The sequence below is a fragment of the Perognathus longimembris genome, chromosome 4, assembly GCF_023159225.1.
Source record: "Perognathus longimembris pacificus isolate PPM17 chromosome 4, ASM2315922v1, whole genome shotgun sequence".
Classification (NCBI taxonomy): domain Eukaryota; kingdom Metazoa; phylum Chordata; class Mammalia; order Rodentia; family Heteromyidae; genus Perognathus; species Perognathus longimembris.
In genome coordinates, this window is record NC_063164.1 from 71,298,517 (window position 1) to 71,314,817 (window position 16,301).

Consider the following 16,301-nt stretch of genomic DNA (forward strand, 5'->3'; position numbering starts at 1 on the left):
ACCTCATGGTGACAATTCAATAAGGCTGGAAACCAGCAAGAGTCCCACTTAAATGTAATGTCTCTTTTTTTTTTTTTTCATTTCTGGTGCTAGCTAGGCCACCTAGGCCCATCTGCATGAGGAATTTCTTTTAGTTATACAATGAGCACACTGTGCAAGCACGAGTGCCTGCATACACACACGCGTGTGCACACACACACACACAGCAGGCTGGCTTCCATTACACACAGGAACAAGGGGAAGCATGTGGATGAGGGCTGCTGCTAAAGAGCTAGAGATTGTCTGTGGGAATTCTTTCAAAGCAGCAGAGGTGATTAAAATACATTTCCCTCCTGCCTTCCCTTCATTCACACAAACATCACTGAAATGGAAATGATGCACAATTAATATCCCCCACTGGCCATTCTGCACCAGGGAGGAAGTTTTTATGCATGCAGATTATGACAGCAGAAGAGGAACAGGTCCAGACTGTCCTCTTCAGGGACACGGGAGAAAGGCAAGCCTAGCAATCAACTCATCATCCACCCATTTCGACTGAAAAAGGGGAAGGGGGTCTGAATTTTACATTGCTGGGTTTTTTGTTGTTGTTGTTGTTTTGTCAAAATCACATTTTATATGCATTTTGCTGATCTGAGGTGGGATCTGATAAAGAGGATTTTTCCTTTAGGAAAAAGAATAAGAGAAAGGAGGGAAGGAAAGGAGAGAAAGACTAAGTAGCAAGATTTTTTAAATTCTAGTCATCCTCAAAAATTTGCATCAAGGTGAGAGAGAGAGAGAGAGAGAGAGAGAATGAAATGTGAGATATTCTTCACATGTTTACATATATCAGTTCTGAAAAAGGTTTCCCAGGCAACAACAGAAAGTAAAAACTTGAAGTCAGGGCTAGGGATAGAGGCTCAAGCTTGAGTGTATATGGAAATGCCCACTTATTCAGAGAGAAGATTCCCCAGGCCTGAAGATGCTGGCAGAGCAGAGTACCTCTACACTTTCACAGATAAGATGTGATTTGAAGAGCCCAAACAAGGTCTCACCCTTCGGTGTGTCTTTAAAATTCTATATTTATAACTCTAAGAAACGGGAATGCAAGCCACAAACACATAATTAAACCATCTTTCCTTTTCATTCGAATTTCAACATCCTCCCTGCCAAACTAAAAATGCCCTCCTTATTTTAAGGCTCTGCATACGAAAGGTCTGGGGACCCTTTGTGCAGGTGCCAGACAAACCTAAGAGCATCAAGGCCAAAGTCCAGCTCCCCTTCTTTCTTAACAGAGTGGCAATCTGACATCTAATGGCCACCCCACAAGCCATCATCACCCTGAAGGCCACAAGGAGCTGGCTCTGAGCAAACTGCCACACCATAAAAGAAAATCAGCTCAAAGCATGGGCCCTGCCAACATTAGAGTCCACAGCCTGTGCTGCTTCTTCCACAAGAAAAAGCAAGGTGGCAGGGCGCTTGCACAAGGCCTCCTGAGTATATCCTAGCCAAGCACAATGCACAGACCTACAACTGTTAGTAGTTAGCTCCTGTCCCCAAAACTGTGGTCAAGGACAGGGTTATATCATGTCAGAGCATTAGAATGTATTCAACCTGTTCTTTATCATTTCAACTCTGAGCCCAATTTCTTATTTTTTTTAAAAGAAAAAGAGAGAGAACCTGGGGGGAGAAAGATGGCGCCGAGACAATAGGGAGGCACCCCGACTCGCACCAACTGAATAGCGAGCTGGGAACTCCAACACCCAACACTCCACCAAGAACCCAGCAAAACCAGCATCCAGAAGCAGTGGAGAAACGCAGGAAAACAAAAAGGAGCAAAAAAGAAGAACCGAAAACCTACACGGAGCCGGAGATTAATCGGGGCACCCTCCCCCCACCAGCCGGCCCTGGCCCAAACAGGGTCAGGCTGGGAAAGGGAAACCCGGCGATCGGCAGACAGGTTGCCAGGAGCGCAGAATCCATATAGCGGGAGACCCCACGGACACAAAGCAGGGTGCGGACCAAGACACACCCAGCAGCGACGAGAAGTTCGGGTCCACACCGGATTCGGACAAGGGAACCCAGCGCGGCAGAAAGAGGGAACGGGGGAGCCACCACGACACTTCGCCAACCCCTGAAGGGCCAACGGCGGTGCGGGACACGCACACAAAGCAGCAAAAGTGAGTCCCCCATAATCCCTTCCCCCAACGGGAGACCCAAGCCCGACAAAGACGATATATCTCCCTCCCTCCCCCTCCCCACTCCCGTGGGAACAAAGATTCCCCAAATCAGGCGGGAAGCTCCCAGCAGGCACTGGGAAGCCAGTCTAGCAGGGGAAGGGCGGAACAGCCCCAAGCCCCCAAAGGTTCCTGAACTGGCAGAACCGGCCCCGTCCCCTTCCCAACAGGGGCCAGGGACGGCCGGCAGGGCAAGCCCCACCCGAGGCGCCTAGACCTTGCGGACTCTTACAACTAAAATCACAGGCGCTGGTGGGCAATACCAGCCCAGCAGGGTCACCTGAGCCTGATCTCGTTCCCCCTCCTCGAAGCGGAGGCGAGGTCTGAGGGTGCCAAGCCACACCCGGACAGTCGATCCCACTGGGCCCCACACATACTGCTTCCCCCCCCCAACGGACTCGCGGGAGGGCGCAAGCACAACCCAACAACCCAGGGCTCGCTCTGGGAGGCAGACCCCACTTAAGTGCCTGTTGTAGGGGACTCACAGTGCACAGGAGGGCGGGGCCCCGGCGAAAGCGCCCGCTCTGATAGGCGTGCCCTGCACTGGTGGGCGGGGCCACAGCGACAGCACCTGCTGACGCAGACACGCCTACACAGAAGGGAGGGAAGAACTACACAGACTTCCAGATGCGCAAATCACAAAGAAACATAACTCAGTTCATCAAAGGACAAGCCAACTCGCCAGCTCCAAAAAGCAGCACGACTGGAGAGGAGATGGAGAATAAAAAAGCAAATGAGGACATGTTAACAGGAATGATCGAAACCGTCAGAAATGAAATCAGAAAACAATTCCAGGAGTTTAGAGCGGAAATCTGGAAGGACACCCAGGAAGCCAAGAAAGAAATGGAAGCAAAACTGGATACAATGCAAGCCTCGTTTAAAGAAATGGAAGCAAAAATGGATATAATGCAAGCCGCCTTTAAAGAAAATCTCCACACCCTGAGAATTGAAATGCATGAAAAAATAGATTTAAAATACAACTCTTTAAAGGAAGAAATTTCCACGATCAGAGCTGATATGACAACCATGAATAGCTCTCTGACATCCATAAACTCCGCAATTGAAACCATAACACAAAGAGTGGACCATATGGAATCCAGAATCTCTCGCCTGGACGATGAAGCAGCTGACAACAACCAGAAAATGACCACACTCCAAGAAAAGGTGAAGCTTCAGGGAAGATTACTCCAGGAACTAATGGACAAAGACAAGAGATATAATCTGCGTATAATTGGAATAGAAGAAGGAGCCGAATATCAGAGCAGAGGGCTTAATCATGTTCTCAATAAAGTTATTGCAGAAAACTTCCCCAATCTCACAGGGGACCCCATCCAGGTAACCGAAGCCTATAGGACACCTGGCAGGCCAGACCCCAGGAAAACCACCCCAAGGCACATAATATTCAAGACTACAGACCTCAAGATTAAAGAGCAAATTCTGAATTCAGCCAAAGCGAAGAAGGAAACTTTTTTCAATGGGAAGAGGATTCGAATAACATCCGACTTATCCACACAAACTTACCAAGCTCGAAGTGAGTGGAAGAACACCATCCAAGTACTTCAGAATAACAATTTACAACCTCGGATCAAATATCCAGCGAAACTGGAGTTCACATTCGAAGGGAGAACCAGATCTTTCCACACCAAAGAGGAGCTAAAGGAGTATGTGAATAAAAAACCAGCCCTACAGCGAATATTAAGAGGGGAAGCCCACCCAACAGAGATCGTAAAAGACACACAGACAGATTCAGAAAGAAACTTCAATAGCCAAAGTCCAGCAGAAACACAAGCTCACTAAAGACAAGAAGAAAAAAAAAAAAACAACAGGAAAAAACAGCCCAACAAGAAAATGGAAGGAGAAAAAACACCCTTATCCTTGATCTCTTTAAATATAAATGGCTTAAACTCCCCGATCAAGAGGAGCAGACTGGCAGAATGGATCCGCAAGCAAAAAGTTGACATCTGTTGTCTACAAGAGACCCACCTTACAGCAAGGGACAAAAACAGGCTTCGAATGAAAGGATGGAGCAAGATCTACCAAGCAAATGCACCCACCAAAACGGCAGGTGTAGCCATCCTGATCTCAGACAAGCTGGATTTCTCTTTAAAGTCCACTCAAAAAGACAAAGAAGGACACTACATATTGATACAAGGAAAAATCCAGAATCAAGACATCACGGTGATAAATGTATACTCACCGAACAAAAGAGGCCCGACATATGTCAAGCAAATTCTCACAGAATTACAGAGCAAGATAGATGCAAACACAATCATAGTGGGTGACTTTAATACTCCTCTCTCTCCAAGAGACAGATCCAACACCCAGAGGATTAGTAAGGGAGCTGAGGACCTAAATAACACCATTGCCCAAATGGATCTAACAGACCTATATAGAACCTTCCACCCTACAGAGACCCAATACACCTTCTTTTCAGCAGCCCATGGATCATATTCCAAAATAGACCACGTCATAGCCCACACAAAGAACCTCAGCAAATACAAAAGAATTGACATCATCCCATGTATTATATCTGATCACAGTGGATTAAAGGTAACCCTCAACAACAAAGGATACCACAGAGCCTATACACACTCTTGGAGGCTAAACCCCACGCTGCTATCCAACACTTGGGCCACAGATCAAATTAAAGATGAAATCAACGAATTCATAAGCCACAATGACAAAGAAAACACATCACAAAGAAACCTATGGGACACAGCTAAGGCAGTACTGAGGGGCAAGATCATTGCACTCAGTACCCACATTAAAAGAATGGAAGCAGAGCAGGTGAATACCCTCACGATGAAACTAAAACAACTGGAGAAACAAGAAATGACAGAATCTAAAACGACTAGGAGGGGAGAGATTACAAAGATTAAAGAAGAGATAAATCTGATTGAAAATAGAAAGACCATTCAACAAATAAATAAGACTAAAAGCTGGTTCTTTGAGAAAATAAACAAAATTGACAGACCCCTTGCAAGACTCACAAAAAAAAGAAGAGAAGAGACTCATATACGTAAAATCAGGGACTCCACAGGAAAAATTACAACAAATACACACGATATTCAAACAATCATAAGGAGCTATTTCCAAAACCTCTACTCAACAAAAAACAATAATTTTACAGAAATGGATCAATTCTTAGAGAAGTACAAACTGCCCAAACTGAACCAAGAAGAAATAAATCAACTAAATAAACCAATAACTTACGGTGAGATACAGGAGGTAATCAAGAACCTCCCTACTAAGAAAAGCCCAGGCCCAGATGGATTCACCAATGAATTCTACAAAACCTTTAGTGAGGAGCTAATTCCAATACTCCTCAAACTCTTCCGCGAAATAGAAACGGAGGGAAAAATCCCGAACTCATTCTACGAAGCTAATATCATACTCATCCCCAAACCAGGCAAAGATCCAACAAAAAAAGAGAACTACAGACCAATATCACTAATGAACACAGATGCAAAGCTCCTCAATAAAATATTAGCTAACAGGATCCAGAAAGTGATCAAGAATATCATACATCATGACCAAGTAGGCTTCATCCCTCAGTCACAAGGATGGTTCAACATCCGTAAATCAATCAATGTAATTCACCACATAAACAGAACTAAAATCAAGAATCACATTGTTATCTCAGTCGATGCCCAAAAAGCCTTTGACAAAATACAACATCCATACCTATTAAAAGCTTTGGAGAGAACAGGAATAGATGGAACATTCCTCAAAACAATAAAAGCCATATACAACAGACCAACTGCTAATATCATATTAAATGGAGAGAAACTTAAATCATTCCCCCTAAACACAGGAACAAGACAAGGATGCCCACTCTCCCCACTTCTGTTCAACATAGTACTGGAATCCCTAGCCATAGCAATAAGGCAAGAGGAGGACATCAAAGGGATCCACATCGGCAAGGAAGAAATCAAGTTATCCCTATTCGCAGACGACATGATCTTATATCTCAAGGACCCAAAAAACTCAGTACCCAAACTCCTACATCTAATAAACCAATTTGGCAAAGTAGCAGGATACAAAATCAATCCACAAAAGTCAGCAGCTTTTCTGTACACCAGCAATAGACAAACAGAAAAGGAAATTATGGAAACGATTCCATTTACAGTAGCCAAAAAAAGAATAAAGTACCTAGGGATCAACTTAACCAAGGACGTGACGGACCTATTCAATGAAAACTACAAAAATCTAATAAGGGAAATCAAAGAAGACACAAGGAGATGGAAAGACCTCCCATGCTCATGGGTAGGCAGAATCAATATAGTGAAAATGGCCATACTGCCCAAATTGTTATACAAATTCAATGCAATACCTATCAAAATCCCAGCCACATTCTTCACTGAAATAGAGAAACCAATCCATAAGTTCATATGGAACAGCAAAAAACCTAGAATAGCCAAAGCAATTCTAGGCAAAAAACATAGTGCAGGAGGTATCACCATACCAGACTTCAAGCTCTACTACAAGGCCATCATAACAAAAACAGCATGGTATTGGTATAAAAACAGATCGGAAGACCAGTGGATTAGAATTGAAGACCCAGAAATAAAACCGCACTCTTACAGCCAACTGATATTCGACAAAGGAGCTAAAGACATACAATGGAATAAACATAGCCTCTTCAACTACTGGTGCTGGGAGAACTGGGCAGCCATATGCAGAAAACTCAAAGTAGACCCAAGCCTATCACCATGCACCAAGATCAACTCAAAATGGATCAAGGACCTCAACATCAGACCTGAATCCTTGAAACTACTGAAGGACAGAGTAGGAAAGACACTAGAACTTATAGGCACAGGAAGGAACTTCCTGAATAGAGTCCCAGGCGCACAACAAATAGGGGAAAGACTCAACAAATGGGACTACTACAAATTAAAAAGTTTCTGCACAGCTAAGGTCATAGCCACCAAAATAGAAAGACAGCCAACGATATGGGAAAGGATATTTACCAGCACAGCAACAGACAAAGGCCTGATATCTGTCATCTACAGAGAACTCAAAAAACTAAGCCCCTCCAAGCCCAATAAACCTATTAGGAAATGGGCAAAAGAGCTAAAGAGAGACTTCACAAGAGAAGATATAAAAATGGCAAAGAAACACATGAGGAAATGCTCAACATCCCTGCTAGTAAAGGAAATGCAAATAAAAACAACCCTGAGATACCACCTCACCCCAGTTAGAATGGCCTATACTCTGAACTCAGGAAACAACAAATGCTGGAGGGGCTGTGGGGAAAGAGGAACCCTTCTCCATTGTTGGTGGGAGTGCAAATTAGTACAGCCACTTTGGAGAACAGTATGGAGGTTTCTCAAAAAGCTCAATATAGACCTACCCTATGACCCAGCCATACCACTCCTAGGCATCTATCCTAAACAGCAAAACCCAAGATATCAAAAGAACATTTGTACTTCCATGTTTATCGCAGCACAATTCACAATAGCCAAAATTTGGAAACAACCCAGATGCCCCTCCACAGATGAATGGATCCAAAAAATATGGTACTTATACACAATGGAATACTACATAGCGATTAGGAATGGTGAAATATTGTTATTTGCAGGGAAATGGTCAGAACTCGAACAAATAATGTTGAGTGAGACAAGCCTAGAACACAGAAAACAAAGGGGCATGATCTCCCTGATATATGACTGTTAACAAAGGGAGATGGAGAGACAGTAGAGACCAAGTCTGTGAACACTGTATATGTGCTTGATACATTGTATACTGCATATGGGTCTACCTGACCTAGACAAGGGATGGGAAAACAGGTTGTAAGATATCACAAGAAATGTACACAATGCCCTACTATGTAACTGCACCCTCTTTGCACAGCACCTTGTAAAAAAAAAAAAAATTTATGTTCAATTGATAATAAAAAAAAAAAATAAAAAATAAAAAAAAAAAAAAAAAAAAACCCAGAAAAAAAAAAAAAAAAGAAAAAGAGAACATAAACAATCCCATCAGAACAAACTTTGGTTGGGCTGGGAATATGGCCTAATGGCAAGAGTGCTTGCCTCATATATATAAAGCCCTGGGTTCGATTCCTCAGCACCATATATATAGAAAATGGCCAGAAGTGGCATTGTGGCTCAAGTGGCAGAGTGCTAGCCTGAGCAAAAAGAAGCCAGGGACAGTGCTCAGGCTCTGAGTTCAAGGCCCTGGACTGGCAAAAAAAAAAAAAAAGAACAAACTTTGGTCTTTAAAGTATTACATCCATGTTACAATTAATACATTGTTGGAGAACCTCTCTCAAGTTCAGTTCAGGTTGAAAAGAGCTAATGTCCCTTGTCCCTTATGGACTCAATTTTGATTTAGTTTGTAATTTAAAAAGAAGATAACTCTTGGAGTTCATTGCTGCCTATTTACTCCCAAATTCCAAGATTTGGTGGGTTTTACAGTTATTTTGAGGGATTTTTTTGTCAGTCTATGTTTTATCTTATCTTCTTATTGCTTTTTAAAGCGTTATTTCAACATAACTACTTCCAGAAGTGCATTTGCTTTAACCAAAACTTGGTTACATGATTAATAAATTTTAAAAAAAATAGTAAGCTGGTATACTTTTTTCTTACAAATCTATAAAAGATCTTCTACCAAATGCTGCTAAGGAAGGTGGCATTAACATTGGACAATACACTTTCAGTTTGCCTCGAAAAAAATTAGTCTGTTTTCCATAGAGGGGAGAATTGAGATGGCAAGGACAAGTACTGCATGCATGGGGCTAGATCACAGAGATGGCAGCAAGAGGAAGGGGTGGAGAATGGGGAAAGAAGGTGCTCAACATTGCTCAAGCCACACACCATACCGCCCTGCCCACCTCCATCAGAAACCATCCACAGAAAGGCAATTTCATCACACTGAATGGCAGACAGTTCCCCTGCAGGAGAAATGCTTTCTTTAACTCTCAGCCAAAACAAAAATAACTGTTTCCACATATGAGCCACATTCAGCCAAACAAAATCATTCTTTGTGATAGGGTCTGGCATGATGTGCTCTTAACTCACACCATATAACCTACCACACCTCACCAACCAGGAACTAGCCAGCCAGCAATAGGCAAACCCCAGTGAACTTCTATGGTACCAAGTACCCTCTCCTCTCCTGAGACAGAAGTGGAAGTACTCACTGCTTCCAGCATAGATTTAGAAGCTCTGAGCTCTGATCTTGCTGGACCATTTAACTCCATTTAGGTAGGGAGGTTGTCACATTCTCCTACAGTCTCCAGGTGGAAAGACCTGTTAGAAACACCAGGATATCTAACAACAGTGACCAAGAGGCCATACACAACTGGGAATCTTAAGACTCTTGCCAGCCAAGGAAACCATGAGCACTGAATGTAGAGGTAATCTAGCTGGACACCAGGTGAGTACTGGGCCAGGCTAGCCTGAATAGAAGTCACCAGGCAAAGACACTGTTTCAGAATGGAAATGCCCCTGTGACTAGCACACAGTCAGAGCCACTACAAGGCTCTGAAACCACAGTCACTGTTCTCTTTCCTCTACTCTCCCCCTACATCCATTCTTATCCTTGTCTTTCTCAAGTGATGGCTAATAACCCATATGACAGAAAAGGAACAACCTATAAAATAAACTTTTGTGTGATGCTTATAAGGGTCACAGGAATTTGGAAAAATATACATCAGTCAAATAAACAAGGCCCAAGTTCTAGCCCTATTCTCTCCTAATAGATCTGACTAAGTCATCCCATCTCTGAGGATCTGATTCCACTTCATTGTAGTGGGAATTACAATACTATTCCTCATAAGATCAAGATTTAAGAAAAAATAACATCTAAAGTCCATAGGTGGTACATGATAAATAATAATAGTTACCTAAATATATTTCTTCCCAAGGGTCTTATACTATAGTAAATGGCCTTTCAAGAAATCAGAACTAGACAAGCACAAACAATATTCTCTGCTCCATGTCTAGTTAATTTGGATGGCAAATATCCAGAGTGGCTGGAACATGGGTTAGCAGGACCTCCACAAGAGCATCCAGTAACCATGGTGCTGAATTCCTAGGCATTGTAGACAAAGTTGGGAGCATGGGGGATGCCAAGACTCTACAATATAAAATATTATAATACCCAGTTCAGAGATATGGAATGAACAAAAAACAGAGAGAGAATAAAGACATCCAGTTAAATTAGTTTGGATCTTCAGAATCATTAAGGGTTTATATAGACAAAGGAAAGCTCATCAGCCTACTACAAAGTATCATGAGTCAGGGGGCTATGATGAACTTCAGAGTCTCCTGAGTCTTGGCCTCTAGGGGAAAAAAAAAAGCCTCCAAGTACCACCACTCAATCTTGACATTGGTAGGACTCTAATAACAAGAGGCACTAATACAGAAACGCAGTCACTTACCTCACACTAGCCTGAGTGGATCTTTTAAGGTCCCATCAGTTTCATCATGCCCTAACCATTTCTTGTCAAAGGAGAATAAGGTACTCTTCATTGCCATTAAATGAATATGCTTATATTCCTAGTGCTCTCAAAATGCTTGTTTTGTAGTTACACACACACATACACACAGTGTCATATTTACACACATATATAAAATCATTTCTAATGCTCTGAAATGTCTGTTTTATATATAATCATATATACACACATATTAATCATATATAATCATTTCTAATGCTCTGAAAAACGTATGCATATATGTGTATATATATATGCACATATGTATACACACACATATAAACTCATTCTATTCTAATGGTTTCCCTTGTGGTTCACTCTATATATGGTCTCATGTAGATCCTATCTTCACAAGAGTTTCCAGATATTGCCTATGTTTTTAAATTTACTTTTAATTGGCATACCAAAACATAAAAATTTTACATATAAGGGAGAGACTATCAATTTCTGACATCTCATACTATGGAAAAGCCCAAACACTGAGAGAGGAGCAGCTATTTAGAGAGTAACAACTCAAAGACAATGATTATTGCTTGCTAATCATAGGATTTTTAATGGAAGGCATCTATTCCCAATTACACTGGCACAGAGGCAGTAGCATTTGTTTAAATGAGCGTCATGCTTGATACAGCATGTGGCAAATAGTATTTGCTTCTGATAATGAAACGAAAGGAGAGAGAAATTCTGGCCTGTATGGGATTGATCTTACTTTAATAAAAATATGGATGAATCCAACAGATTGGGAAGGGAAACTGAGTAGGAATAAACCAAGGAAGGCATTTTTCAAAAATATAGAAGAAAATGTGTTTAGATTTAAAAAAAAGAAGAAAAGGGATAAATGTAGACAACAGATAAAAATTGCCACTAGATATAGGCCCCAACTATGAACTCAAAAAGAGCTCAAACACAGGCACTTTTTTTCTCTTTAGTTTTTTTTTCCTATAATAATCTCACTGTGAAGACCTTCAAAATTAATTGATGTCTGCAGCAAGACTGCGGATACGCATCCATCTCAGCAAGGAACATTACATACTGACGGGAGGCTCCCACGCAGGTGCCCAGGGTCAGAATTAATCGAACAGATGTACCCAAGGCTGATTTTCATGAATTTCAAATAGTTAGGTTAGTCAGCTTAGCTTCTAAAAACATGCAGATCTAAAATGGTAAGGCTTTTTTTTTTCTTTTTGAATCCAGAGCTACCTACACAGGTGGCAACATCAAGACATTTGAAAGCACAATCGCCATGGCACTGAAATTTGAAGGCAAGGATGTGATGATGAAAAAGCAAAGTAGCAGGAGATGCCCCCCAGCTCTGTCCAGATGGCAGGCTCCATCAAGGCAAGCTCCAACCTGCCCCTGATTTGAAAGGGCAAGGGAGAGCAATGTGTAAATTGCTTCATCTCTCTGCTGTTATTTTGATACAAATCCTCCGAGGCCAGTCCCAGAGCAAAGGACTGATTTCTCAGAAATACATGCAAGCGTGAGGCTACGGTTTTGAAGGAACAAATGTCAGGATCTGAGTGGGATGGCAGAAAGTGGACGAGACAAAATTATAATTAAGGAATTCTGAGGAGCATAAACAGCTCAATAACCATCAGTATAATGAGATTTTAGGACACTATAAAAAATTCTTTTATGCCAAAAACTTCACATTTAAGATTTCCTTCTGACAGATACTAGTAAAAAGGAGACAGAAATACACAAAATAAATCAGCCAAGAAAGTACAAGGAGAACATCAAGAAATATTTCCTCCTTCAAAGGAAAAAGGAATATTTTTAAACCATTATGGAAATAGTGTGACTATTATTTACCTTGCTTTTAAGCTTTTAGGTGACAGAATAACTCTGCCAAAAAGGTGGCACAAGAAAAGAAGGGGGTACAGAGAGACTGAATAACATGCCTAACATCATAGCAAATCAGAGCCAGAGCCAAGAGAGGAAATCAGTGTTTCTAATTAGCAGAGCTCTGCTTACAGTCAAGGCACATTGATTCCTAGGCTGTGAATATCACTTAGTGTTTTCAATTACTCTGAAAGGCCCAGGAGGAAATAAAGAAATAGCACTTACCTTTGACAATTTGCTTTGCACATGCATTGTAAACCTGCTCTTGGGTTGTGTTGGGCGGCAACACTCTGTCAAAGACATATGGCTTTCCTTGCTGAAAAAGACAGATGAAAGAAAGAAAAGGGCAGAAAAAATGCATTAGAAGTTTAGGAATAAAAGGCAATACTATTAATAGGCTATAGGCAACTAAATCACCAACACTATTCATTAAGGAAATTTCTTATCTTACCAGGGAATTTTTACAGGAAGAACTACATTTACATTATGTTTACATGTACTGTATGATAATAACTCAAAAGCAAAAACAGCCGTAAATCTGAAACCTTTTTTTGATGTAAAGTGGACAGATTCTTCATTCATTTGAATGTTTATTTGCTGATACCTTACACTGGGGTGAATGCTGAACAAATTAGAAAAACAGTCCTGTCTTATATATCATGCAGTTAAACAGAATAGACAGTTAATAGCCAACACACAGGAAAATACAAAATGCCTAGATATGTGCAAAAACAAGACAATAGACAAAGCAAGCCTAGCTAAAGAATTCTCAATTAAGAGGATCTGAAAGATGGAGGCTAGGGAAGAGATGTGAAAGAACAGAAGGCAGAGGACCCAGCAAATAGCAAAGGGCTTGGTGTATTCAAGAAATTGGAGGGCAGGTGGCATAAGCTAAGGGTGGGGAGAAAATCAGGGCATTACCAGCCAAGGTAACCCACATGGGCTTTTTTTTAATTTATGAATTAAATTTTGTTCAAAAAGGGCACAATTACATAATAGGGCAGTGAGTACAAAAAACCACATGGGCTTTTTTATTGGGAAGATGGTACACTCAGATTTAAGAAGCAATACTTAGTAGACAGATAGCATTGCTCTTTGTCTCAAATGATTTGAGTGTTTTCCTTTACTTACATAAATGATGCCTTCATTGGATTGAGGCTTGTGAGACAAAGAAGCCTTTCTGTATGGTAAAACAAGAGATTTCCCAGAGTATGGGGTTTTGTTAGGAGTTTGGTTCAATGCTATACCATGTGCCATTCGAGGAGGGAGGGGAAAAGAAAGAGGAAGGTCTCACAGAGAACTTTAAGGGCCCTGCTACCCAGTGCTAACCAGTAGGAAAAAAAGGTGGTGGGCAAGTATATAGGTTTCTCGCATTAGCACCCAGGGCATCAAGGACCCTTCCTTGTCATTTTTTCATACCCTGATCCACCCAGAAGACCCCTCGATCTCATTTTCTCCAAATGGCAGAGAGGATAAAAAAGAACACAAGGAAAGCTGAGCACCAGTGGCTCATGCCTGTCATACTAGCTATTCAGGAGGCTGAGTTCTAAGGATCATGGTTTGAAGCTGGCCCAAACAGAAAAGTCCATGAGATTCTTATTTCCAATTGGTTAAAATAAATAAATAAAGTGTAGCTGTGGTTCAAGTGGTGGTAGAGCACTAGTTTTGAGCACAAAAAGCTCAAGGACAGTGCCCAGGCCCAGAGTTTAGCCCCAGCACAGGCACCAAAAAGAAAAAATACACAAGGAAAATGGAAGGAGAGCTTCCACCCCTAACACCTATGAGTAGCTCTAGGCAATCACCCAAGGACAGGCTGACTCCTTAAAGAGGTAACTGATCATAAGGCATCCAAGAGAAAGGCTTGTTGCATCCTATAACCTTCACACAAAGTAGGCAGAGAGCTGTCAGGCTGGTTTACAGATTTTTACAGGAAGGAAAGTCCTATCCTTTAGGCTATATGCTTGAGCTTTAGTCTTTCATAACAGGATTGGGCCAACCAAGTAAACAAGCTACTTCCAATTTGATCAAACAGAAGTTCCAGGTACCCAAAAGCATCAAAAATAAGCTTGCTTTCTACAGAGCAGCAGAACTAGAGTCCTTCTGAAAAAAGTTATACAAAAGGATTATTTTTGATGTTTTATTCCCAGTTTTGTTCCCTTTAGTTAATGAACCAAATATTTGGTTAAATAACAGAAAAATATTCCTCTTCACAATCTACTGCCAACTTTCAGCCCACTACATTCTTATTAGTTTCATCCTCTTAGAAAATTCAATAAAATGTCAGTAGGATACAAGGTAAGAATAAATAAACATTTACAAGTTCGTCATCCTTCAAACCTCTTAGGAAGAGAAGTCAGTTTTCCCTAATTAAAACAAAATTCAGTATCTCTCTGTACTTAATAACTATTACCAAACTGTATCATCTTGTTTACAACACAATTCTTCTTTGGGTTTTAGAAAGAAAAAGAAAAGTACTTAAAATAGCTGATAAATTACAGTGTATGGTACAAAAAAGGTAGGACTTTCCAGTTTTGGAATGAATTATACTTTCACCTTACAAAAGGTAGAGAACAAGAATCTGTTACTCTTCTTTTAAAATACATGATTTATCAAGTCACAATCCAAAAATTTTATATTTTTCCAAGACCTAAAACTTACAGTAGCTGCCTTTAAGTGTTCATGACTACACTGATACCTAAAAAAGGTTTTGAAAATGACTTGTTATAGGCCTATCTTGTCAAGATTACCACATTCAGTAATTTAAAAAATGGAGATTTGTGTATGTGTGTATGCGCCCTTAACTAACTCCATTGAGTTAGTTACAGGTTTTTATTTTAGGTGAACCTTAAGCCTTAGAAAGAGTGATTCAAATTTAATTACTAAACATATCCGAACTGACTTAAACCAGCTATAAATATATAATTACAGTTAACATACCAATACACACATGCGCGCGTGCGTGCACACACACACACACGTTATAAAAGTCTCATAAACTCTAATCAAACTTGCATGAAGAGCCTTCCACTCCAGGGCGATCAGATTTTCCCTGTTCCTAGTTTTATTTTTGCCAGTATTGGGGTTTGAACTCAGGGCCTTGCACTTACTTGTTTGCTTGTTTGGCTGGTGCTCCACCACGTGGACCATGCCTTCAGCTTTAAAGTTCCCTGTTTCTGGTGTCACCATGGCTAAGGCTTCTAGAGGCAAGCACCTGAACTGGCTGACTCCAGTCACCACAGCTATGGGGCAAACTTTCTGAATAACCTTGCTATACTGGGCCTAGATACTAGCCCTTGAAAGCAGATGATGATGTCACCAATCACCATCCTCTGGTACACGGTTCCTTTCCAAGTGTCCATTAAGCTCATGGTTCTCTCCAACTTTTGAAGCTACACACATTAGTGTCTTTTACTATGTCTCTCCAGTTTCTAAATGAGGAAGTCTTCAGAGTCTCATTTCAGTTTCATTTTATACCCTCATGTAATTTAAACTGATATTTCATTCTTCATCTCCCATGTCCGGGTTCATATTCTATTAGACATTTCCACTTTGGTAACTTAACAAACCTTAACAAAACCAATCCCTCCATACCTGAACAAGAACTTACAACCAGTCACCTAGTTACTCAGACTAAAAACCTAAAAAATTTTAGGTACACTGATCCATATCCAAAACACAGAACATCTATCACTTCTTACCATCTACACCACACAACCTCAGTCATCATTTCCATCATCCTGAGCCTCCTGACTGGTCTCCCTGCCAACATTCTTGCTCCTAGTGATCCATTTCTATTCAGCAGC

General features: G+C 41.1%; 1 protein-coding gene across 1 annotated transcript in view; it reads right to left on the reverse strand.

Annotated features, from left to right (window-relative positions):
• The window catches only part of Kif5c (kinesin family member 5C), a 155,098-nt gene that overhangs the window by 91,258 nt on the left and 47,539 nt on the right, over positions 1-16,301 (reverse strand). The window contains exon 2 of the mRNA XM_048345501.1: positions 12,724-12,814. Within this exon, the coding sequence (XP_048201458.1) occupies positions 12,724-12,814 (91 nt within the window). The remainder of the gene's footprint in view (positions 1-12,723; positions 12,815-16,301) is intronic.